This window comes from Procambarus clarkii, chromosome 1 (assembly GCF_040958095.1).
Source record: "Procambarus clarkii isolate CNS0578487 chromosome 1, FALCON_Pclarkii_2.0, whole genome shotgun sequence".
Classification (NCBI taxonomy): domain Eukaryota; kingdom Metazoa; phylum Arthropoda; class Malacostraca; order Decapoda; family Cambaridae; genus Procambarus; species Procambarus clarkii.
In genome coordinates, this window is record NC_091150.1 from 63,777,453 (window position 1) to 63,802,932 (window position 25,480).

Sequence of the window (25,480 nt, forward strand, 5' to 3'; positions counted from 1 at the left end):
ACAGTGAGAGTGGACTCCCCCGTTTTGGGCGGGTCCATACTCCACCTCGCCTGGCAGCGGTCCTCACTCGCCGGGAGAGTCTTCCTCCGTCAGGAGCCGGGCTCCCTCAGTCGTCTGTCAGAGCTCAGAGGGGACGGACGTCGCTCCGTGTTCCTCCCTCTTCACTCTCCTATTTCAGGCTTTCTGCCTTATTAAAACATGTCTAACTTATAAATAAACATTGCTACTGTCGCTGGGCACACGACCAACTACAAGCAATCACTATGAACTGGCGTATATCGTGCTTACCACAGATTAACTGGTCGAGGGCGCTTCTCCCTCTGACGGCGTCTGGTCACGGCGCTTCCACGGCCCACAATAATGCCTCTGGGCGATTTAATAAACACTTCGTCGACCAGGACTTGAGACCACAACGTTCCCAGCTCAGTTCCACAGCTGGCACGTCTACACACTTCTCTTCTCTTAGAGATATATCACTAGGGGTTCCCTTCTGGCAGGAGCTCAACGGAGCGCGGCTATTCCCCTGCGATGTCTGGCACTCAAGTGAGGTCAAAGCCCCTCCAGAAGCGAGCCTCACGCCTCCAGCAAAATGTCCACATCTCCTAGCCAGTCATTTATCTGTTTTCTTCTTCATTGCCCATAATCTCAAACTGTTATACATATCCAAGCAACTATTTTACATATGCGTTATCACCTCAATATTTGCTAGACCTTCTAATCAGGTCAGGCTTGCTGAATAACTCTCTAGGAGGGAGACTCGTTTCTCCTGCAGGCTGAGATCATAACACTCCCCTCCCCTTATTTTTGAGAGTTATTCCAGTGGCAAAGCTCGGGATAATACATCCGCCACCACACTGTCTCTTTCTTCAACCGATTGGTTCGACCGGTTAGTCTGTTTGCATACTCCGTCAGGAGTCTACAACTAGTTCGTTGCTCCTTGCAACATCTGGCTCACAACTCGCCAGAAACATGATCTTCTCACAAACGATTTGACTTCTCTGGCACCTCTTGGCTAGGCTGTCCTCCTTGGACGCCTGCACTCCATCGGTCCATTCTACTTACTGTTTCCACCCTCCGTTTCCTCGTCTTCTTCTCTTCACGTCCAGAGTCAGACATCTACTGTCTGTACCTCCTCTGTCGTCTTCACACTTCCATCTACTGCCGTTATACTTTCGTCTCCTGTCCTCATACTTCACTCTCTCGTCTTCACCGACGATCCTCCCTTTCGTCTCCTCATTTATCCGAGACCTCATCCTGTTTGACCTCCATCGAGTCCTCAGCTTTCCTCTATTCCTCCATGCTTGCATCATCATCCTCTTCCCACACTTTTCACCTCTATACCACTCAATTTCTTCTCCTTCAACTCTTCTTCGTTCCCTAAAAGTTTCTTCGAGCACTGTACTACAGCCACCAGCACTCGACCGTACATGTCGCTTTACCTCTCCTAGAGTGCTCGTAAGCATCTCTCCACACATACTGTCTCTTCTCCTTTCATTTTCTCGGCTATTACTCTTCTTCACTATCTTTTCTCTACGTTTTCTGTGAAACATGTCAACTCCTGACATCTCAAACAACTTAACTCCACCATCCATATGCCTCTGTGCTCGTGGACCACTTGACGCTCTACTCTCGTCCTCAGTCTGTCCACATCTTTCCTCATTCCTACTCAGCACAGTTGCATTCGCTTTCCAACTCTTAATTTCAGCAGTCTGGGCTCTACTCAGGTTCGCTCTCTTCACATGATTCTTCTTCGGCTGGGTCATCCTCACTTTCGACCTCACCGAGACTCCATTTTCCTGGGCTGGACCTTCATCAAACAGCCACGCTATATCTACATCGATATCTTCCACCGGTTGAATCGACACTGTCTCATCTTCTCCAGCGTCTTCCTCGTCGGCCACCTCGGCATTCATCACTACCGAGACAGGGTACTCAATGGCTTGCCGGTCTCCTGACTCATCTCCTCGGATGTCAGTCAGGTTCACACTCTCAGGTGTCCCACCCGTGCCGTGGCCTTCAGGGCACTCCTCTGGCACAGTCTCCACCATGACTCTTGGCAACACCTTTGTCCCGCACAAGTCATTTCCCAGGATCACTTGGATTCCTGGAATAGGTATGTCGGGGCACACTCCCAACATCACCTCCGCCGACACATATTCCGACCTTAGCTGGACAGTACATACGGGCATGTCACCCTCAGACAATAACCCATATACTCTCATCTTACTCCTGCCAGCTAACCGTCGATCATTCCCAATCAGGCTTCTCGTAATCAAGCTCTGATTAGCTCCGGTATCTCTCAAGATACCAACTACTACCTCAGGTTGGCCTCTTATACTGATCCAACCTTTGCTCATGAACGGTCTATACCTCTCGTTCACTAAGTTCGTCTTCTGTGGTTTGTCTCGGAACACATTAGTATATTTACTTTGGGGGTCACACATGGCCAGGGTCACAACTCTCTTGCCCTGCCTACAGTCTCGCATTACGTGACCCAATCCGTTACAATTGTAACATCTCATCTGGGAAAAATCTCTCCTATATGTACCAGAGTAGCTCTGACTCTGCCCACTTGTATTGGAGTTTCTCGGGCCAGACGTACTACTCGTACTCTGTGGAGCTTTACTGGACTCTTGATTCCCTGGATAACGATTAGGTTCTCGTTTAGCTAATCCATCCTCACTTTCAGACGAAGTACGCGACCTACTCTTCTGAGTTTTAGGGTACTTACTTTTATCTGCCCATTTATCAAAATTCTTCTCACCCCAGACTCTTCTGGGTCTTTCATAATTTCTTCCTCCCCAGACTCCATTGGGTCTGCCATTGCTGCGTCTCACCTCGCTTCTTACTCTGTTCTCCCTTAAGCTCTTGTACGCTTCAGTAATCATATCTGCCCTATCTGCGGCATCTTTCACCTCCTTTATCCCTACTTCTTGGATCTTGAACTTTGTTTCGGGATGCATCATCTCCAAGAACTTCTCCATGACCATCAGTTGCTTCAGGTCAGCGTAAGATCCAACTCCAGCAGCCTCAATCCACTTCTGGAATCGTCTTTCCAGATCCCTTGCTGTCTCAGCAAACGTACATGCTCCAACTTTGATCATTTCTCTGAAGCGCTTCCTATAAGCTTCTGGGGTTAACTGAAACGAGCGCAATATGCTGCTCTTTACCGTGGCATAATCCTGGCACTCTTCCAGTGACAATTGGGTGTATGCCTCCCTGGCTGCACCGGTCAATCTTAACTGGACCAGCTGGGCCCATTCCTCCTGTGGCCACTCCTTGATACTGGCCACCTTTTCAAAGTGTTCGAAAAAGCTCTCTGCCTCTTCAGGAACAAACAAGGGAATGTCCTTCTCCCTAACCCTAACATCTGGTGAGTGTGATACCTGGGTAGTGCTCTCTGGCAACCCATGTTCAATCCTTTGTTCAGCCAAGGTTCTATTCGCTTCTATCTGCATTTGTTTTGTTCTCTCTTTTTCTTTTTCGACCTGGGCTTTTTCTTTTTCTTTCTCCTGTTCCAACTCCAGTTCTCTTACTCTGGTTTTCTCTTTTTCTATTTCCAGTCTGGTTTTCTCTTTTTCCTTCTCGGCTTCATTTTTCATCTGGAGTTCTAATTTCATCTTTTCCAGCTGGAACTGTCTCTCCTTGTCCTCACGCTGCATCTGGAGCTCTAACTGGAATCTCTCCAAGCTCCTATTTCGGCTACTCCTGCTACTGCGGCTACTCTTGCTGCTCCTACTCGATCCTTGGGATCTCACTTCATCCTGCCCATCATCCTCCTTTCCACTTTCAGCTCCTTTCTGGGCTCCTTGCTCTGCCGCTTCACTTTTGGCTCTTAACTGCCTCAGGATCTCATCCTTCATCCCAGCTACTTTAGATGCTTTAAACCTGATGCCACATTTTTCTGCTATTTGCTTCAATTGATCCCTCGTGCAACCTTCCAAGTCCTCAGGCTTGCCTGACTCCACAAACGCTTGCACCTTCTCCATCTTGTCCTGTGAGTCTTCCCAAGAGAGAGAGTATACACCTGCGGTCACACAGTTTATCTGTTTTAGCAAGGGTGTTGGTTGATGTTGTTGTTGTCGTGTTCCTCCTTTACGGACAACCCAACCCACAACTCGGTAGAGTGCTTACACCTCACTAGGAGATCACCCTTGGCACTCCTGGCTCTTGGAGAGGGGCTCAACGTCACACGTTTAGGGGATGCGGCTCCAACACTCAACCTCGTTGTCACGTGCACACACCCACTCGAGCCGCTGTGACTCCCCACTCTCTCCTTAGGTGATATGATCTCCTCAATTCCCTTTTGACTTATTAGTATTACCTTCTACCCTGCCCACAGCAGTGGTTCCTGGTTCTTTCTCTCTCTCTCTCTTCTTCTGTACTACCTCCTGGGAAGCCTCACTAGGACAAGGGCAAACACCAGCAAATTGGAATACATTTACTGGACAAAGCACATACACGATACATACACACATATAATAATAATGAATCCTATACTCTATAATATTACAATCAGGTTGCACTCCAACACCATCAGAACTCTATCATCAGCTTATCAAGTGGTATCCTATCTCCTGGTTCACCACCTGATACTATCAACCTCCTCAAGTAGATCAAGTCTACATACACTGTTGCACCATCAGCAAGAGAATATATATATGTATCTATAAATGTGTACAAAGAAAATCAGCATTTGAATGCAATAACATATATCAGTATAAATGTTCATTGATACACAACGATGATCAATCGATCACTCTATCAGTCCTAGAACGCATACATCTATAGGTAATCCAGCCTACGACTGTAACTCTAAACTTCAGTGTAAAACACTCCTTGACATAAGAATGCAAACAGTCACTCACCTCTCACTGCGTCTTGCACACTAATGACAACCAAACACTATCAACTCCCTACAAGTAATCCACCAGAACTTCCCTTCCACCTCTGGAAGTTCACTACCCTGATATCTTTAGGTTCTTCCGGGCTTCACTACCAGGATCCTCTGCAGCTCCTCCAGGCTGCTATCATGAAGTTTCCTTGAGCAACTACGGTGCTTCACCCTTCTGCTAGGTTCCTCCACAGCTCTCTTGGCTGCTACACCATGAAGTTTCCTCGAGCAACTATGGTGCTTCTCCACCTCTACAGAAGCACGTGACACTCCTCTTCACTGCTTCTCCTCACAGCTCGAGGTCCTCTGCTTCACTACCTTGTAGTCTCGTCAATTACCTCATCTATGCTGGCTTCGAAGTTCTCAGCAACTTCTTCCCCAAAGACAAACCTGCAACCCATCGACACTCCAATAAAATGTTTCCCCTTTAACACATTAACAAAAATAACCACACAATATGCTTGCCTCAAACCTCTATCTGTCCTCTACATACAGTGAGAGTGGACTCCCCCGTTTTGGGCGGGTCCATACTCCACCTCGCCTGGCGGCGGTCCTCACTCGCCGGGAGAGTCTTCCTCCGTCAGGAGCCGGGCTCCCTCAGTCGTCTGTCAGAGCTCAGAGGGGACGGACGTCGCTCCGTGTTCCTCCCTCTTCACTCTCCTATTTCAGGCTTTCTGCCTTATTAAAATATGTCTAACTTATAAATAAACATTGCTACTGTCGCTGGGCACACGACCAACTACAAGCAATCACTATGAACTGGCGTATATCGTGCTTACCACAGATTAACTGGTCGAGGGCGCTTCTCCCTCTGACGGCGTCTGGTCACGGCGCTTCCACGGCCCACAATAATGCCTCTGGGCAATTTAATAAACACTTCGTCGACCAGGACTTGAGACCACAACGTTCCCAGCTCGGTTCCACAGCTGGCACGTCTACACACTTCTCTTCTCTTAGAGATATATCACTAGGGGTTCCCTTCTGGCAGGAGCTCAACGGAGCACGGCTTTTCCCCTGCGATGTCTGGCACTCAAGTGAGGTCAAAGCCCCTCCAGAAGCGAGCCTCACGCCTCCAGCAAAATGTTCACATCTCCTAGCCAGTCATTTATCTGTTTTCTTCTTCATTGCCCATAATCTCAAACTGTTATACATATCCAAGCAACTATTTTACATATGCGTTATCACCTCAATATTTGCTAGACCTTCTAATCAGGTCAGGCTTGCTGAATAACTCTCAAGGAGGGAGACTCGTTTCTCTTGCAGGCTGAGATCATAACAAGGTGTGCGTTGTGGTGCAGGTGGGCGTGGTGGTTCAGGTGGGCGTTGTGGTACTGGTGGGCGTGGTGGTGCAGGTGGGTGTGGTGGTGCAGGTGTGTGTGGTGGTGCAGGTGGGCGTGGTGAAGCAGGTGGGCGTGGTGGTGCAGGTGGGCGTGGTGGTGCAGGTGGGCGTGGTGGTGCATGGGGGCCTGGTAGTGCAGGGGGGCGTGGTAGTACAGGTGGGTGTGGTGGTGTAAGTGGGCGTGGTAGTGCACGTGGGTGTGGTGGTGTAGGTGGGCTTGGTAGTGCAGGTGGGTGTGGTAGTGCAGGTGGGTGTGGTAAAGCAGGCGGGCGAGGTAGTGCAAGTGGGCGTGGTATTGCAGGTGGGCGTGGTATTGCAGGTGGACGTTGTGGTGCAGGTGGGCGTTGTAGTGCAGGTGGGTGTGGTAGTGCAGGTGGACCTATTAGTGCAGATGGGCGTGGTGGTGCAGGTGAGTGTGGTGGTGTAGGTGGGCGTGGTAGTGCAGGTGGTTGTGGTTGTGCAGGTCGGCGTGATGGTGCAGGTGGGCGTGGTGGTGAAAGTGGGCGTTGTGGGGCAGGAGGAGGTGGTGGTGTAGGAGGGCGTGGTTGTGCAGGTGGGCGTGGTGGTGCAGGTGGGCGTGGTGGTGTAGGTGGGCGTTGTGGTGCAGGTGAGCGTGGTGGTGCAGGTGGGTGTGGTGGTGCAGGTGGGCATGGTGGTGTAGGTTGGCGTGGTGGTGCAGGTGGGCGTGGTGGTGCAGGTGGGCGTGGTGGTTCAGGTGGGCATGGTGGTGCAGGTGGGCGTTGTGGTGCGCGAGGGCGTGGTGGTGCAGGTGGGCGTGGTAGTGCAGGTGGGCGTGGTGGTGTAGGAGGGCGTGGTGGTGCAGGTGGGCGTGGTGGTGCAGGTGGGCGTTGTGGTGCAAGTGGGCGTGGTGGTGCAGGTGGGCGTGGTGGTGTAGGTGGGAATGGTGGTGCAGGTGAGCGTGGTGGTGCAGGTGGGCATGGTGGTGTAGGTTGGCGTGGTGGTGCAGGTGGGCGTTGTGGTGCAGGTGGGCGTGGTGGTGCAGGTGGGCGTGGTGGTGCACGAGGGCATGGTGGTGCAGGAGGGCGTGGTGGTGCAGGTGGGCGTGGTGGTGCAGGTGGGCGTGGTGGTGCAGGTGAGCGTGGTGGTGCAGGTGGGCGTTGTGGTGCAGGTGGGCGTGGTGGTGCAGGTGGGCGTGGTGGTGCGCGAGGGCATGGTGGTGCAGGAGGGCGTGGTGGTGCAGGTGGACGTGGTGGTGCAGGTGGGCGTGGTGGTGCAGGTGGGCGTTGTGGTGCAGGTGGGCGTGGTGGTGCAGGTGGGCGCGGTGGTGCAGGTGGGCGTTGTGGTGCAGGTGGGCGTGGTGGTGCAGGTGGGTGTGGTGGTGCAGGTGGGCGTTGTGGTGCAGGTGGGCGTGGTGGTGCAGGTGGGCGTTGTGGTGCAGGTGGGCGTGGTAGTGCAGGTTGGCGTGGTGGTGCAGTTGGGCGTGGTGGTGCAGGTGGGCATGGTGGTGTAATTTGGCGTGGTGGTGCAAGTGGGCGTGGTGGTGCAGGTGGGCGTGGTGGTGCATTGTTACATTATAGTGCATGTGAGTGTGGTAGTGCAGGTGGGTGTGGTGGTGTAGGTGGGTGTGGTAGTGCAGGTGGGTGTGGTAGTGCAGGCATGCGTGGTAGTGCAAGTGGGCGTGGTATTGCAGGTGGGCGTGGTATTGCAGCTGGACGTTGTGGTGCAGGTGGGCGTTGTAGTGCAGGTGAGTATGGTAGTGCAGGTGGACGTATTAGTGGAGATGGGCGTGGTAGTGCAGGTGCACGTGGTGGGGCAGGTGGGCGTGGTAATGCAGGTGGGTATGGTGGTGCAGGTGCCTGTGGTGGTGCAGGTATGCGTTGTGGTGCAGGTGGGTGTGGGTAGTGCAGGTGGGCGTAATAGTGCAGGTGGACGTGGTGGTGCAGGTGGGCGTGGTGGTGCAGGAAGGCGTGGTTGTGCAGGTGGGTGTGGTAGTGCAGGTGGGTGTGGTGGTGCAGGTGGGTGTGGTAGTGCAGGTGGGTGTATTGGTGCAGGTGGGCGTGGTGGTGCAGGTTGGCATGGTGGTTCAAGAGGGCGTGGTGGTGCAGGTGGGCGTGGTGGTGCATGTGGGCATAGTGTTGCAGGTGGGTGTGGTAGTGCAGGTGGGCGTGGTGGTGCAGGTGGGCGTGGTGGTGCAGGTGGGTGTGGTGGTGCAGGTGGGCATAGTGTTGCAGGTGGGTGTGGTAGTGCAGGTGGGCGTAGTGGTGCAGGTGGGAGTGGTAGTGCAGGTGGGTGTGGTGGCGCAGGTGGGTCTGGTGGTGCAGGTGGGTGTGGTGATGCAGGTGCGTGTGGTGGTGCAAGTGAGTGTGGTGGTGCAGGTGGGCGTGGTAGTGCAGGTGGGTGTGGTGGTGCAGGTGAGCTTGGTAGTGCAGGTGGGGGTGGTGGTGCAGGTGGGTCTGGTGGTGCAGGTGGGTGTGGTGATGCAGGTGCGTGTGGTGGTGCAAGTGAGTGTGGTGGTGCAGGTGGGCGTGGTAGTGCAGGTGGGTGTGGTGGTGCAGGTGAGCGTGGTAGTGCAGGTGGGTGTGGTGGTGCAGGTGCGTGTGGTGGTGCAAGTGAGTGTGGTGGTGCAGGTGGGCGTGGTAGTGAAAGTGGGTGTGGTGGTGCAGGTGAGCTTGGTAGTGCAGGTGGGTGTGGTGGTGCAGGTGGGTGTAGTGGTGCAGGTTTGTGTGGTGGCGCAGATGGGTGTGGTGGTGAAGGTGGGTGTGGTGGTGCAGGTGGGCGTGTTAGTGCAGGTGGGCGTGGTGGTGCAGGTGCGCTTGGTAGAGCGAGAGGGCGTGGTGGTGCAGGTGGGTGTGGTGGTGCAGGTGGGTGTGGTGGTGCAGGAGGGCGTGGTGGTGTAGGTGGGTGTGGTGGTGCAGGTGGGTGTGGTGGTGCAGGTGGGTGTGGTGGTGTAGGTGGGTGTGGTGTTGCCGGTGGGTGTGGCGGTGCAGGTGGGCGTGGTGGTGCAGGTGGGCGTGGGGGTGCTGGTGGGTGAGGTGGTGCTGGTTTGCCTGGTGGTGCAGGTGGGCCAGGTGGTGCAGGTGTGTGTGGTGGTTTTGGTGGGCGTGGTGGTGCAGGTGGGTGTGGTGGTGCAGGTGGGCGTTGTGGTTCGGATGGGCATTGTGTTGCAGGTGGGTGTGACAGTGCAGGTAGGTGTGGTGGTGCAGGTGGGTCTGGTGGTGCAGGTGGGTGTGGTGGTGCAGGTGAGCGTGGTAGTGCAGATGGGTGTGTTGGTGCAGGTGGGTGTGGAGGTGCAGGTGGGTGTGATGGTGCAGATGGGTGTGGTGGTGCAGGTGTGTGTGGTGGTGCAGGTGGGCGTGTTAGTGCAGGTTGGCTTGGTGGTGCAGGTGGGTGTGGTAGTGCATGGCGGCGTGGTGGTGCAGGTGGGTGTGGTGTTGCAGGTGGGTGTGGTGGTGCAGGTGGGTGAGGTGGTGCAGGTGTGTGTGGTGGTTTTGGTGGGCGTGGTGGTGCAGGTGGGCTTGGTGGTGCAGGTGGGCGTGGAGTGCTGGTGGGTGTGGTGGTGCTGGTGGGCCTGGTGGTGCAGGTGGGCTTGGTGGTGCATGTGGGTGTGGTGGTGCAGGTGGGCGTTGTGGTTCAGGTGGGCGTTGTGTTGCAGGTGGGTGTGGTGGTGCAGGTGGGTGTGGTGTTGCAGGTGGCCGTGGTGGTGCAGGTTGGTCTGGTGGTGCAGGTGGATGTGGTGGTGCAGGTGAGCGTGGTAGTGCAGATGGATGTGGTGGTACAGGTGGGTGTGGTGGTTCAGGTGGGCGTGGTGGTGCAGGTGGGCGTGGGGGTGCAGGTGAGTGTGGTGGTGCAGGTGGCCGAGGTGGTGCAGTTGGGCGTGGTGGTGCAGGTGGGTGTGGTGGTGCAGGTGGGTGTGGTAGTGAAGGTGGGTGTGGTGGTGCAGGTGTGCATGGTGGTGTAGTTTGGCATGGTCGTGCAGGTGGGCGTAGTGGTGCAGGTGGGCGTGGTAGTGCAGGTGGGTGTGGTGGCACAGGTGGGTCTTGTGGTGCAGGTGGGTGTGGTGGTGCAAGTGGGTGTGGTGATGCAGGTGAGCGTAGTAGTGCAGGTGGTTGTGGTGGTGCAGGTGGGTTTGGTGGTGCAGTTAAGCAAGATAGTGCAGGTGGGCCTGGTGGTGCACGTGGGCGTAGTGTTGCAGGTGAGCGGGGTAGTGCAGATGGGTGTGGTGGTGCAGGTGAGCGTGGTGGTGCAGGTGAGCGTGGTGGTGCAGGTGGGTGTGGTGGTGCAGGTTTGTGTGGTGGTGCAGGTGAGCGTGGTAGTGCAGATGGGTTTGTTGGTGCAGGTGGGTGTGGAGGTGCTGGTGGGTGTGATGGTGCAGATGGGTGTGGTGGTGTAGGTGTGTGTGGTGGTGCAGGTGGGCGTGTTAGTGCAGGTGGGTGTGGTGGTGCAGGTGCGCGTGGTAGTGCATGGCGGCGTGGTGGTGCAGGTGGGTGTGGTGTTGCAGGTCGGGTGTGGTAGTGCAGGTGGGTATGGTGGTGTAGGTGGGTGTGGTGGTGTCGGTGGGTGTGGCGGTGCAGGTGGGCGTGGTGGTGCAGGTGGGTGTGGTGGTTTTGGTGGGCGTAATGGTGCATGTGGGTGTGGTGGTGCAGGTGGGCGTTGTGGTTTAGGTTGGCGTTGTGTTGCAGGCGGGTGTGGTGGATGCAGGTGGGTGTGGTTTTGCAGGTGGGAGTGGTGGTGCAGGTGGGTCTGGTGTTGCAGGTGGGTGTGGTGGTGCAGGTGAGCGTGGTAGTGCAGATGGGTGTGGTGGTGCAGGTGGGTGTGGTGGTGCAGGTGGGTGTGGTGGTGCAGATGGGTGTGGTGATGCAGGTGGGTGTAATGGTGCAGGTGGGCGTGGTGGTGCAGGTGGGCGTGGTGGTGCAGGTGGGCATGGTGGTGCTGCTGGGTGTGTTGGTGCATGTGGGCCTGGTGGTGCAGGTGGGAGTGGGGGTGCAGGTGGGTGTGATGGTGCAGGTGGGCGTGGTGGTTCAGGTGGGTGTGGTGGTGCAGGTGGCCGTGGTGGTGCAGTTGGGCGTGGTGGTGCAGGTGGGCATGGTGGTGTAGGTTGGCGTGGTGGTGCAAGTGGGCGTGGTGGTGCAGGTGGGCGTGGTGGTGCATTGTTACATTATAGTGCATGTGAGTGTGGTAGTGCAGGTGGGTGTGGTGGTGTAGGTGGGTGTGGTAGTGCAGGTGGGTGTGGTAGTGCAGGCATGCGTGGTAGTGCAAGTGGGCGTGGTATTGCAGGTGGGCGTGGTATTGCAGCTGGACGTTGTGGTGCAGGTGGGCGTTGTAGTGCAGGTGGGTGTGGTAGTGCAGGTGGACGTATTAGTGGAGATGGGCGTGGTAGTGCAGGTGCACGTGGTGGGGCAGGTGGGCGTGGTAATGCAGGTGGGTATGGTGGTGCAGGTGCCTGTGGTGGTGCAGGTATGCGTTGTGGTGCAGGTGGGTGTGGGTAGTGCAGGTGGGCGTAATAGTGCAGGTGGACGTGGTGGTGCAGGTGGGCGTGGTGGTGCAGGAAGGCGTGGTTGTGCAGGTGGGTGTGGTAGTGCAGGTGGGTGTGGTGGTGTAGGTGGGTGTGGTAATGCAGGTGGGTGTATTGGTGCAGGTGGGCGTGGTGGTGCAGGTTGGCATGGTGGTTCAAGAGGGCGTGGTGGTGCAGGTGGGCGTGGTGGTGCATGTGGGCATAGTGTTGCAGGTGGGTGTGGTGGTGCAGGTGGGCGTGGTGGTGCAGGTGGGCGTGGTGGTGCAGGTGGGTGTGGTGGTGCAGGTGGGCATAGTGTTGCAGGTGGGTGTGGTAGTGCAGGTGGGCGTAGTGGTGCAGGTGGGAGTGGTAGTGCAGGTGGGTGTGGTGGCGCAGGTGGGTCTGGTGGTGCAGGTGGGTGTGGTGATGCAGGTGCGTGTGGTGGTGCAAGTGAGTGTGGTGGTGCAGGTGGGCGTGGTAGTGCAGGTGGGTGTGGTGGTGCAGGTGAGCTTGGTAGTGCAGGTGGGGGTGGTGGTGCAGGTGGGTCTGGTGGTGCAGGTGGGTGTGGTGATGCAGGTGCGTGTGGTGGTGCAAGTGAGTGTGGTGGTGCAGGTGGGCGTGGTAGTGCAGGTGGGTGTGGTGGTGCAGGTGAGCGTGGTAGTGCAGGTGGGTGTGGTGGTGCAGGTGCGTGTGGTGGTGCAAGTGAGTGTGGTGGTGCAGGTGGGCGTGGTAGTGAAAGTGGGTGTGGTGGTGCAGGTGAGCTTGGTAGTGCAGGTGGGTGTGGTGGTGCAGGTGGGTGTGGTGGTGCAGGTTTGTGTGGTGGCGCAGATGGGTGTGGTGGTGAAGGTGGGTGTGGTGGTGCAGGTGGGCGTGTTAGTGCAGGTGGGCGTGGTGGTGCAGGTGCGCTTGGTAGAGCGAGAGGGCGTGGTGGTGCAGGTGGGTGTGGTGGTGCAGGTGGGTGTGGTGGTGCAGGAGGGCGTGGTGGTGTAGGTGGGTGTGGTGGTGCAGGTGGGTGTGGTGGTGCAGGTGGGTGTGGTGGTGTAGGTGGGTGTGGTGTTGCCGGTGGGTGTGGCGGTGCAGGTGGGCGTGGTGGTGCAGGTGGGCGTGGGGGTGCTGGTGGGTGAGGTGGTGCTGGTTTGCCTGGTGGTGCAGGTGGGCCAGGTGGTGCAGGTGTGTGTGGTGGTTTTGGTGGGCGTGGTGGTGCAGGTGGGTGTGGTGGTGCAGGTGGGCGTTGTGGTTCGGATGGGCATTGTGTTGCAGGTGGGTGTGACAGTGCAGGTAGGTGTGGTGGTGCAGGTGGGTCTGGTGGTGCAGGTGGGTGTGGTGGTGCAGGTGAGCGTGGTAGTGCAGATGGGTGTGTTGGTGCAGGTGGGTGTGGAGGTGCAGGTGGGTGTGATGGTGCAGATGGGTGTGGTGGTGCAGGTGTGTGTGGTGGTGCAGGTGGGCGTGTTAGTGCAGGTTGGCTTGGTGGTGCAGGTGGGTGTGGTAGTGCATGGCGGCGTGGTGGTGCAGGTGGGTGTGGTGTTGCAGGTGGGTGTGGTGGTGCAGGTGGGTGAGGTGGTGCAGGTGTGTGTGGTGGTTTTGGTGGGCGTGGTGGTGCAGGTGGGCTTGGTGGTGCAGGTGGGCGTGGAGTGCTGGTGGGTGTGGTGGTGCTGGTGGGCCTGGTGGTGCAGGTGGGCTTGGTGGTGCATGTGGGTGTGGTGGTGCAGGTGGGCGTTGTGGTTCAGGTGGGCGTTGTGTTGCAGGTGGGTGTGGTGGTGCAGGTGGGTGTGGTGTTGCAGGTGGCCGTGGTGGTGCAGGTTGGTCTGGTGGTGCAGGTGGATGTGGTGGTGCAGGTGAGCGTGGTAGTGCAGATGGATGTGGTGGTACAGGTGGGTGTGGTGGTTCAGGTGGGCGTGGTGGTGCAGGTGGGCGTGGGGGTGCAGGTGAGTGTGGTGGTGCAGGTGGCCGAGGTGGTGCAGTTGGGCGTGGTGGTGCAGGTGGGTGTGGTGGTGCAGGTGGGTGTGGTAGTGAAGGTGGGTGTGGTGGTGCAGGTGTGCATGGTGGTGTAGTTTGGCATGGTCGTGCAGGTGGGCGTAGTGGTGCAGGTGGGCGTGGTAGTGCAGGTGGGTGTGGTGGCACAGGTGGGTCTTGTGGTGCAGGTGGGTGTGGTGGTGCAAGTGGGTGTGGTGATGCAGGTGAGCGTAGTAGTGCAGGTGGTTGTGGTGGTGCAGGTGGGTTTGGTGGTGCAGTTAAGCAAGATAGTGCAGGTGGGCCTGGTGGTGCACGTGGGCGTAGTGTTGCAGGTGAGCGGGGTAGTGCAGATGGGTGTGGTGGTGCAGGTGAGCGTGGTGGTGCAGGTGAGCGTGGTGGTGCAGGTGGGTGTGGTGGTGCAGGTTTGTGTGGTGGTGCAGGTGAGCGTGGTAGTGCAGATGGGTTTGTTGGTGCAGGTGGGTGTGGAGGTGCTGGTGGGTGTGATGGTGCAGATGGGTGTGGTGGTGTAGGTGTGTGTGGTGGTGCAGGTGGGCGTGTTAGTGCAGGTGGGTGTGGTGGTGCAGGTGCGCGTGGTAGTGCATGGCGGCGTGGTGGTGCAGGTGGGTGTGGTGTTGCAGGTCGGGTGTGGTAGTGCAGGTGGGTATGGTGGTGTAGGTGGGTGTGGTGGTGTCGGTGGGTGTGGCGGTGCAGGTGGGCGTGGTGGTGCAGGTGGGTGTGGTGGTTTTGGTGGGCGTAATGGTGCATGTGGGTGTGGTGGTGCAGGTGGGCGTTGTGGTTTAGGTTGGCGTTGTGTTGCAGGTGGGTGTGGTGGATGCAGGTGGGTGTGGTTTTGCAGGTGGGCGTGGTGGTGCAGGTGGGTCTGGTGGTGCAAGTGGGTGTGGTGGTGCAGGTGAGCGTGGTAGTGCAGATGGGTGTGGTGGTGCAGGTGGGTGTGGTGGTGCAGGTGGGTGTGGTGGTGCAGATGGGTGTGGTGATGCAGGTGGGTGTAATGGTGCAGGTGGGCGTGGTGGTGCAGGTGGGCGTGGTGGTGCAGGTGGGCATGGTGGTGCTGCTGGGTGTGTTGGTGCATGTGGGCCTGGTGGTGCAGGTGGGAGTGGGGGTGCAGGTGGGTGTGATGGTGCAGGTGGACGTGGTGGTTCAGGTGGGTGTGGTGGTGCAGGTGGCCGTGGTGGTGCAGTTGGGTGTGGTGGTGCAGGTGGGTGTGGTGGTGCAGGTGGACGTGGTGGTTCAGGTGGGCGTGGTGGTGCAGGTGGGCGTGGGGGTGCAGTTGGGCGTGGTGGTGCAGGTGGGTGTGGTGGTGCAGGTGGGTGTGGTGTTGCAGGTGGGCATGGTGGCTCAGGTGGGCGTTTTGGTGCAGGTGGGTGTGGTGGTGCAGGTGGGTGTAGTGGTGCAGGTGGGCGTGGTGGTTCAGGTGGGCGTGGTGGTGCAGGTGGGCGTGGTGGTGCAGGTAGGCGTGGTGGTGCAGGTGAGTGTGGTGGTGCAGGTGGGCGTGGTGGTGTAGGTTAGTGTGGTGGTGCAGGTGGGCGTGGTCGTGCTGTTGGGCGTGGTGGTGCAGGTGGGTGTGGTGGTGCAGGTGGGTGTGGTGTTGCAAGTGGGCGTGGTGGCTCAGGTGTGCGTGAGTAGTAGGGTGTAAGCGCCACAGGTAACTTTTTTTTTTGGGCAGAGGACCCCTGTGGGGTGTAAGCGCCACAGGTACCTTTTTTTTGGGGGGGAGAGGACCCCTGTGGACTGTAAGCGCCACAGGTACCTTTTTTTTTTTGGCCAGAGGACCCCTGTGGACTGTAAGCGCCACAGGTACCTTTTTTGTTTTTCTGGGAAATTCGTGTCTGGGAGCCAGGGTTTTCAGGTAAATTTTGTCAGTCACAGATTTTAGAAGTAAGGATTTCTTATGATGAAAATAATTTCCGAGACTTAGAAGTTTGTTAAGGTCTTATGGGAGAAATTCAAATATCATATGTAGCGCTTTAGGGTTTTCAGGAGAACTCTACGGACATATAAATTTTGTCAGTCACAGATTTTTAGAAGTTGTTAAAGTTCTTATAATTAAAAATCATGTCATACGAGTATGGACTGTTTTGTGTGCGTATCCATGTGTACTATTGTCAAGACGGACAGACACGTGAAGCTATGTGTGTTTATGTGTACCTGTAATTGAACCACACCCCCCTCCCTCCCCCCTTACCTCGCAATCTGTCGCCTCACCTGTGTTTACTTTAGACGTCAGCCAGACACGGCCTTCAGGTCACCTCGGTAATCGTATCTTATCTTCTCCATAGTAATATCTGGACCGTCCCTCTCTCTCTCTCTCTCTCCTCCTATTTCCTTACAGCTATTTTCCAACATCGTATGTTTGCACCTTTTCATTAAGCAAGTCAGTTTTACACAAATAAATCGTGTTAGTAAGCATGTTCTAGCTCACGTTCCCCCGCCTTAGTCCCCTGTCGTATAATGAATACTATCATTCCAATCCCTCTAAAATTTAAAAATAATCATATTTCAAACGTATTTCAATACAGTAATTTAGTTACCGAGCTCCAGCGCTTGTCCTCCGCCTTAGCTCTCTCTCGTATCTTCGTTAATACCTATTCAAATTCCCCGAAATTTCTACCCGCTGTATTTCAGACATAGTTTAGTAAATTCAAACAATTATCAAACTCTGGCTCTTGTCCCCAGCTTAGTTCATTTATACAAGATCGTTAATACCTATTCAAATTCCCCGAAATTTCTACCCGCTGTATTTCAGACATAGTTTAGTAAATGCAAACAATTATCGAGCTCCCGCTCTCGTCCCCCACCTTAGTTCATTTGTACAAGATCGTTAGTAACAGATCAATTCCCCTGAAATTTTTTACCCTCTGTATTTTCAGGCTCCGTAAATAAGATCAAAACAGTTATCGAGCTCCAGCTCTCATCCCCCGCCTTAGTTCTCTCTCGTATATTTGTAAATAACCCATCAATTTCCCGAAATTTAAAAGCAGACATACTTCAAAGTTAGTAAATAAGATCAAGTCAGTTATCGAGCTCCAGCTCTCGTCCCCACCTTAGTTCTCTTTCGTATCTTTGTAAATAACCCATCAATTTCCCTGAAATTTTTACCCTCTGTATTTCAGACATAGTAAATATGAAGTAAACAATTATAAACTCTAGCTCTTGTCCTCTGTCCAAGTTCACTCCTGTAAATTCATTACTATCAGTCCAAATCCCCCTGAGATTTAACCCTTAAACTGCGCATGGCGTATATATACGCCCTGAGTAACATGTCCCATGGTGCGCATGGCGTATATATACGCCATAGGGTGCCAGGCCTGATTCAAATGGCCCGCGGCTACACGGGGTTCACAGTAGCTTCCTCAGGGCTCTTGTAAACAGATGCCATTTTAAAAAAAAATCGTGGGCAATATTCTCAGGTGTGAGAGGCACAGTACTGTTGGAGCAACCAAGGCCGGCGCACGCAGCATGAGCGAACAGCATTGATGTTCAGCTTGTGCCCACAGCATCGCCGAAAAATGTCAAAATAAATATATAATTGTTATTATTTAGCGATGACAATATTACAGATGACCAATGACTGTGATATAAATAACCAGGGTTGTGATAATAGCAGGATTGTTGTAATAATTAGCGCTGTGTGAGGAGTGATGCTGAGAGACGGAGGGAGACAGCATCGTTTACTGACTGTGTGGCCACCTGTTATTGTTTGCGTTCACCATACTAGGTCAGTGGTTCTCTATGGTGAACACAAATGTAGATACTTATATATAATGTGTGTATTAGTGTAATAACAGCAAAAGGATTATGTTGGGAGGAGCCATATGGGTGACGGAGGTGACGTCGTCTGCACGATTTCTCTAGCTGTTTAGAGGGTGGCCACTATGCTCTTTGGGCGCTCTACAAGCTTAGGTGTACAGTTACGGTGCATAAAACATGTAGATATTTATATATAACGTCTGTATATAGTGTAATAACACCACAACTGGTATTGTTGGGGGAGAAAGTTTAGTGCGTGTGACCTTGAAAGAGTGAGGGAGCCGCCAGCCGCCATCTGTGTATAGCGACGACTCTTAGTGCCTGAACTAACTATATCAGCTTAGCTGTACAGTTGTGGTGAACAAAATATACTCATACTTATATATAACGTCTGTATATAGTGTAATAACACCACAACTGGTATTGTTGGGGGAGAAAGTTTAGTGCGTGTGTTGAGGGAGTGGCAGTGAGTGGCTGGCTGGTGTGTGGCGGTAACTCCTCGTTGCTTTTCGACTCTCAATACCAACTTAGTGGTTCGTTATGGTGACCAAAACATGCCAATACTTATATATAACCTGTGTATAGAGTGTAATAGCAGCAAAACTATTTGTTTATTGTTTTATAAACATAATAATTGAATCACTAATACGCACATCATACTTTTGAGTATAGCGATTATTAACCACTTTTATTATATAAATATATTACAATACACACTATTGAATAATATTACTGCAAAAAAACTAAGAAAAAATCAATCGGAGACATTGAAACAATTAGGTAATAATATCTTTGTGGCAACTCCCATCTGTCAACGCGGGTGACGCTGACCGGGTCTGACGACCGCTCTGTCAACGCCCACTTTTTGCCAGACTTCCTCGGTCAATTGCGCCCAAAATATGTCACCTACGATTTTTTTTTTATTTTTTCCGTGCTCAGGGGACACAAATTAACATGTTTAGAAGACGAAAAAATTTTTTTGAATTTTTTTTTTTTCTTGCGCACAGGGGTGTAAATGTCCATATGACCCCTGAGCAGTGTAAGGGTTAAACACCCAACTACATTTTCAGACATAGTAAATAAAAACCAGTTCAGTTATCAAGTTTCAACTCTTGTCCCCCAGCTTAGTTCATTTTGTACAAGTTCTTTATTTTCAACTAAATCACCCTGAGATTTAAGATCACCTTATTTCTAACGTAGTAAAATTAATCAGGGCATTAACCAAGCTCCATTTCCTCTGTCTTAGATCATCGAACATAAATATATCCGATCAAGTCCCTCTCCAGCCTATCTCTTTATCAGAGTAATTACCTTACCCTTCTCATCCCCAACGTATCCAAACCTTCAATAATCATACCGTATTTGCATATTTTCTCTATATTCACTGTGTTCTTCGTATTCTCATCCGTGTTTACTCCATGTTCTTCAAATGTTCACAGTCCCATTCAGTTCATATTTTCACAAGTATCTCCATTTTCTATGTTTTCATGTTCATCACATGTTCTCTTTACAACTTTTATACTCAATATTCATGCTAACTTCCATATTTTGTGTTCTTTGTCAATATTCATGTTCCTCTACAAGTTCATGTTCCTCACAAGATCACTTCGTTTTTCACCTTCACTTACATGTTTTCTACATTCTTTGTCATATTCTCCATGTTCTTCACAAGTCCATTGTTCATTCTTTGTATTCCCTATTCTCCTTATCATGTTTTCATGTTTTCTGTAAGTTCATATTCCCAGCATGTTCACTGTATTCATCAACTTTTCTTACATATGTTCTTTGCCATGTTCGCCATATGTTCTCTGGGTTTTTCCCCTTACATGTTATTTAACGTTCCTTAACTAAAAAAATCTTTCGCCAATCAACTAAAACATAGTCACTTTCGTCATTTCTCAACTAAACTTATTATCCAGTCAACTAAAAATAGTCAGAAATAGCCTCGTTCAACACTGTTCTTAACTAAAACAACCTTTCTCTTAGCTAAAAATTGTCAAAGGAAACTTCTTTCAGCACTTTCTTAACATCCGCTATGTTTCATCAAGTAAGAAAAAATTGTCAAAGGAAACTTTCCAAAACTGTTCATAACTAAACTTATTCCCTAGTCATCAGAAAATAACCGTGTTCTTCATGTTTCATTGTCATTTCATAACTAAAATTATCCATCAATCAACAGAAAAAGTCATATTCATCATCATTGTTCCTATCTAAAATTATGTTTTGTAAAGTAAGAAAAAATAACCAAAGATATCTTTCATCGCTGTTCTTAACTGACATTATACTTTGGGGAGCACAAAAATAGTCTCCCTCGTCATGTTTTGTCTTTTTCCTTAACTAAAGTATTCATCAGTCAACTAAAAAATAGTTACTTCATCATGTTTCCTTGTCATTTCTTAACTGAAATATCACTTCTCTCATCTGAAAATAGTCATGTGTAACCTCTTTCCAACACTGTTCTTAACTAAAATACCCTTTCTCTTAGCAAAAATTGTCAAGGGAAACGTTTCCAATACTGTTCATAACTAACTTTATCCATTGTCATTCAACTAAAAATGGTCTTGTTCATCATTTCGTAACAGCCATTATGTTTTCGTCAAGTAAGAAAATATAGTCAAAGATATCTATCATCGTCGTTCTTAACTGACATTTATACTTTGTGGAGCACTAAAATAGTCACTGTCGTCATATTTTGTCTTGTCTTTCCTCAACTAAAATAGTCAAATGTAGCTTTTCAGCACTTTCGTAAAATTTATCTGTCGTTAAGTAAGAAAAAAATAGTCAAAGGTGCTCTCCGTGACACCAAAGTTACTCTTCGAGACATCAAGGACCTACTCAAAGACATCAAAGTTGCACTCAAAGACATCCTTTGAGACATCAAAGACATCCTTTAAGACATCAAAGACACCTCTCGAGGCATCAAAGACACTCTCAAACACACCAAAAGACACTCTTCGTTCATCAAACTTATTCTCAGAGATATCTAAAGTTATTCTCAGAACAATCTAAAGTTATTCCAAGACAACAAAAGTTATTCTCAGAGCTACCCGAAGCTATTCTCAGAGGCATCAAAGCTATTCTCAGAGTTAACAAAGTTGTTCCAGAAAGACGTTAAAAATTAATCTCAATCATCAAACTTGTTCTCAAAGTCATCAAAGTTAATCTTAGAGTTATCAAAGGTAATCTATAACTCACTTTTGTTCATCAAAGCTGATCTCAGAGTTAACAAAGGTAATCTCTAACTCACTCTCGTTCATCAAAGTTGTTTCAAAGACATCAAAGTTAATCTCTAAGACATCAAAGTTATTCTAAGAGCTATCAAAAGTTATTCTCAGTCATGATATGTTATTCTCTAAGTAACCTTCCGTTCATCAAAGACATTCTCTAAGTCCTCAAAGACATTCTCTAAGTCCTCAAAGTTATTCTCTAAGTCCTCAAAGTTATTCTCTAAAACAACAAAGTCATTCTCAGAGTCATCAAAAGTTATTCTCAGAGTCACCTTCGTTATTCAAAGAAGCCTACTGAGACATCCTCGTTCAACAAAACTGTCCTCAGAGCCATCAAAAAGGTTAAATACAGTCATCAAAGTTGTTCTCTAAGACATCTTTGTTCATCAAAGTTGTTCTCTAAGACATCAATGTTGTTATCTACGACATCAAAGATGTTCTGTAAATCATAAATGTTTATCTTAACTCACCTTCGTTCATTAGAGAAACTTTCCAATCCATATTCGTTGACCCGAGTTATTCTCAGAGTCATCAAAGCGATCTCTAATTCATCTTCGTTCTCCAAAAAGTTGTTCTCTAAGACACCTTCATTCATCAAAGAAACTCTCCTTCTTCCATCATGTTATTCTTTAAGACATCTTCAGTCATAAAATTTTCTCTAACAAAATGTAACTAGTTCAGCTTTTCATACCAAACCTGCACTTGTTAAAATATATTTCCTTAGTCGCTTTACCCTAAAACTGTTCTCTGAACTACACTGTTCAAACCTACGTAACCTATCCTCTCCACCCAATGTTACTTAGTTAACTTAACCTGCATAACCTAACTTTACCTATCTTACCTTACCTTACCTATCTTACCTAACCTAACCTAACTTTACCTATCTTACCTTACCTATCTTACCTAACCTAACCTAACTTATCCTGCTTAACCTAACTTACCTATCTTACCTAACTTTACCTATCTTACCTAACTTAACCTGCATAACCTAACTTTACCTATCCTAACATAACTTACCTTACCTTACCTATCTTACCTAACTTTACCTATCTTACCTAACTTAACCTGCATAACCTAACTTTACCTATCCTAACATAACTTACCTTACCTTACCTATCTTACCTAACTTTACCTATCTTACCTAACTTACCTACATTACCTAACTTAACCTGCTTAACCTAACTTACCTAACCTTACCTAACTTAACCTGCATAACCTTACCTTACCTATCTTACCTAACTTACCTACATTACCTAACTTAACTTAACCTGCTTAACCTAACTTATCCTGCATAACCTAACTTACCTACATTTACCTAACTTAACCTGCCTAACCTAACTTTACCTACCCTAACTTAACCTGCATAACCTAACCTGCTTAACTTAACTTACCTTACATTACCTATCTTACTTAACTTAACCTGCTCAACCTAACTTTACCTATCCTACCTTACCTTACCAATCTTACCTAACTTTACCTATCTTACCTAACTTACATAACCTAACCTAACTTATCATGCTTAACTTAACTTACCTAACGTACCTAACTTATCCTGTATAACCTAACCTGCTTAACCTAACTTACCTTACCTTACCTAACTTTACCTATCTTACCTAACTTAACATGCATAACCTAACTCTACCTATCCTAACATAACTTACCTTACCTTACCTAACTTTACCTATCCTAACATAACTTACCATACGTTACCTATCATACCTAACTTACCTAACCTTACCAAACTTATCTTGCTTAACCTAACTTACCTACATTACCTAACTTAACCTGCTTAACCTAACTTACATAACTTAACCTGCTTAACCTAACTTATTTAACTTAAATTACCTATCCTAACGTAACATAACTTGCTTTACCTAACTTAATCTTACATTCCCAAACTGATGTATCCTAACGTATCTAGTCAAACCAGACATGATCTAACTTACATAAGTATTCCTGCTTGTCTTTTGTGTTTCGTCAATCATTGTCTCATATTCATTTACTCATTTCATTACTTAATTTCTCAAATGGTCACTTTTGCATTTCAAGTGCTATTTGTTAGAGATTGGATATTTAAGCATTTCAAAGAATTTTTGTCATATATGGGCATTTACTCATTTCAAGGGATAATTTCTCAAATGGACGTTTTTGCATTTCAAGTGTTATTTGTTTAAGATTGGGTGATTAACCATTTCAAAGGATTTTTGTTATATATGGGAATTTACTCGTTTCAAGGGCTAATTTCTCAAATGGTCATTTTTGCAGATCAAGGGTTATTTGTTAAAGTTCATCAAGTTGCTCATAAGTTGTATTTATTATGTTTGTTATCATTTATTCTTATTCCCCAACCCCTTAACCTAACCTCTTGTAATCTTAGTGTATTTGGTAGGTTCTATCATATGTTCTTATTCCCCAACCCTTTAACCTAACCTTTCAGATGTAGTTTATTTGGTAGGTTCTATCATGTTCTTATTCCCCAACCCTTTAACCTAACCTTTCAGATGTAGTTTATTGTGTTTTGACGTATTTGTTGAATATATTATCCTTTTCCTAACCTTTCAGAGGTAGTTTTGTTTCTCCTTTTTGTATATTTATACCCAAACCCACCATCCCACTTAACCTTCTTTCCTTCTTTTACTTTGATTTCACATATAAGTTCATTCTTTATCTTAGTAATAATAAAATTACAATAGTAAAGAATCAGATCTACTAAGACTTGAAATTGAGAAAAACAAGAGAGCAAGTGAGTGAGAGCATGAAAAGAGGAGAAAAGAGTAAGAGAGGGGGGGAGGAAGAGCATGGGAGCACTAAGACTTGAATTTGAGAAAAAGAAAAACTAAGTGAATGAGAGTGAGGGTGTGAGAATGGGGGCATTAAGACTTGAATTTGAGAAAGAAGAGAGCATTTGAGCAAATGAGGGAGAGAGAGGGGGAGGAAGAGAGAGAATAAGGGAGAGAGATAGAAAAGGAGGGTTAGAAGGAGTAGGAGAATCAAAGTAAAAGAACGAAAGAAGGTTAAGTGGGATGGTGGGTTTGGGTAAAAATATACAAAAAGGAGAAACAAAACTACCTCTGAAAGGTTAGGAAAAGGATAATATATTCAACAAATACGTCAAAACACAATAAACTACATCTGAAAGGTTAGGTTAAAGGGTTGGGGAATAAGAACATATGATAGAACCTACCAAATAAACTACATCTGAAAGGTTAGGTTAAAGGGTTGGGGAATAAGAACATATGATAGAACCTACCAAATAAACTACATCTGAAAGGTTAGGTTAAAGGGTTGGGGAATAAGAACATATGATAGAACCTACCAAATACACTACGATTACAAGAGGTTAGGTTAAGGGGTTGGGGAATAAGAATAAATGATAACAAACATAATAAATACAACTTATGAGCAACTTGATGAACTTTAACAAATAACCCTTGATCTGCAAAAATGACCATTTGAGAAATTAGCCCTTGAAACGAGTAAGTTCCCATATATAACAAAAATCCTTTGAAATGGTTAAACACCAAATCTTAAACAAATAACACTTGAAATGCAAAAACGTCCATTTGAGAAATTAACCCTTGAAATGAGTAAATGCCCATATATAACAAAAATTCTTTGAAATGCTTAAATATCCAATCTCTAACAAATAGCACTTGAAATGCATAAGTGACCATTTGAGAAATTAACTAATGAAATGAGTAAATGCCCATATATAACAAAAATTCTTTGAAATGCTTAAATATCCAATCTCTAACAAATAGCACTTGAAATGCATAAGTGACCATTTGAGAAATTAACTAATGAAATGAGTAAATGAATATGAGACAATGATTGACGAAACACAAAAGACAAGAAGGAATACTTGTGTAAGTTAGATCATGTCTGGTTGGACTAGATAAGTTAGGATACATCAGTTTGGGAATGTAAGATTAAGTTAGGTAAAGCAAGTTAGGTTACGTTAGGATAGGTAAGATAAGTTAAATAAGTTAGGTTAAGCAGTTTAAGTTAGGTAAGGTAAGGTAAGTTAGGTTAAATTAAGTAAGTTAGGTAAGGTAAGGTAAGTTAAGTTAAGCAGGTTAGGTTATGCAGGTTAAGTTAGGGTAGGTAAAGTTAGGTTAGGCAGGTTAAGTTAGGTAAATGTAGGTAAGTTAGGTTATGCAGGATAAGTTAGGTTAAGCAGGTTAAGTTAAGTTAGGTAATGTAGGTAAGTTAGGTAAGATAGGTAAGGTAAGGTTATGCAGGTTAAGTTAGGTAAGGTTAGGTAAGTTAGGTTAAGCAGGTTAAGTTAGGTAATGTAGGTAAGTTAGGTAAGATAGGTAAAGTTAGGTAAGATAGGTAAGGTAAGGTAAGTTATGTTAGGATAGGTAAAGTTAGGTTATGCAGGTTAAGTTAGGTAAGATAGGTAAAGTTAGGTAAGATAGGTAAGGTAAGGTAAGTTATGTTAGGATAGGTAAAGTTAGGTTATGCAGGTTAAGTTAGGTAAGATAGGTAAAGTTAGGTAAGATAGGTAAGTTAGGTTAAGCAGGATAAGTTAGGTTAGGTTAGGTAAGATAGGTAAGGTAAGATAGGTAAAGTTAGGTTAGGTTAGGTAAGATAGGTAAGGTAAGGTAAGATAGGTAAAGTTAGGTTATGCAGGTTAAGTTAACTAAGTAACATTGGGTGGAGAGGATAGGTTACGTAGGTTTGAACAGTGTAGTTCAGAGAACAGTTTTAGGGTAAAGCGACTAAGGAAATATATTTTAACAAGTGCAGGTTTGGTATGAAAAGCTGAACTAGTTACATTTTGTTAGAGAAAATTTTATGACTGAAGATGTCTTAAAGAATAACATGATGGAAGAAGGAGAGTT

At 48.8% G+C, this 25,480-nt stretch overlaps 1 protein-coding gene across 1 annotated transcript in view; it reads left to right on the plus strand.

Annotated features, from left to right (window-relative positions):
* Positions 1-25,480, plus strand: part of LOC138363867 (uncharacterized) — a 40,984-nt gene that overhangs the window by 1,472 nt on the left and 14,032 nt on the right. The window contains exons 2-14 of the mRNA XM_069323310.1: positions 6,445-6,642; positions 6,913-7,020; positions 7,201-7,488; positions 7,885-8,064; positions 8,246-8,389; positions 9,883-10,080; positions 10,171-10,458; positions 11,073-11,216; positions 11,469-11,648; positions 11,830-11,973; positions 13,467-13,664; positions 13,755-14,042; positions 14,657-14,944. Coding sequence (XP_069179411.1) covers positions 6,445-6,642; positions 6,913-7,020; positions 7,201-7,488; positions 7,885-8,064; positions 8,246-8,389; positions 9,883-10,080; positions 10,171-10,458; positions 11,073-11,216; positions 11,469-11,648; positions 11,830-11,973; positions 13,467-13,664; positions 13,755-14,042; positions 14,657-14,944 — 2,646 coding nt within the window. The remainder of the gene's footprint in view (positions 1-6,444; positions 6,643-6,912; positions 7,021-7,200; positions 7,489-7,884; positions 8,065-8,245; positions 8,390-9,882; positions 10,081-10,170; positions 10,459-11,072; positions 11,217-11,468; positions 11,649-11,829; positions 11,974-13,466; positions 13,665-13,754; positions 14,043-14,656; positions 14,945-25,480) is intronic.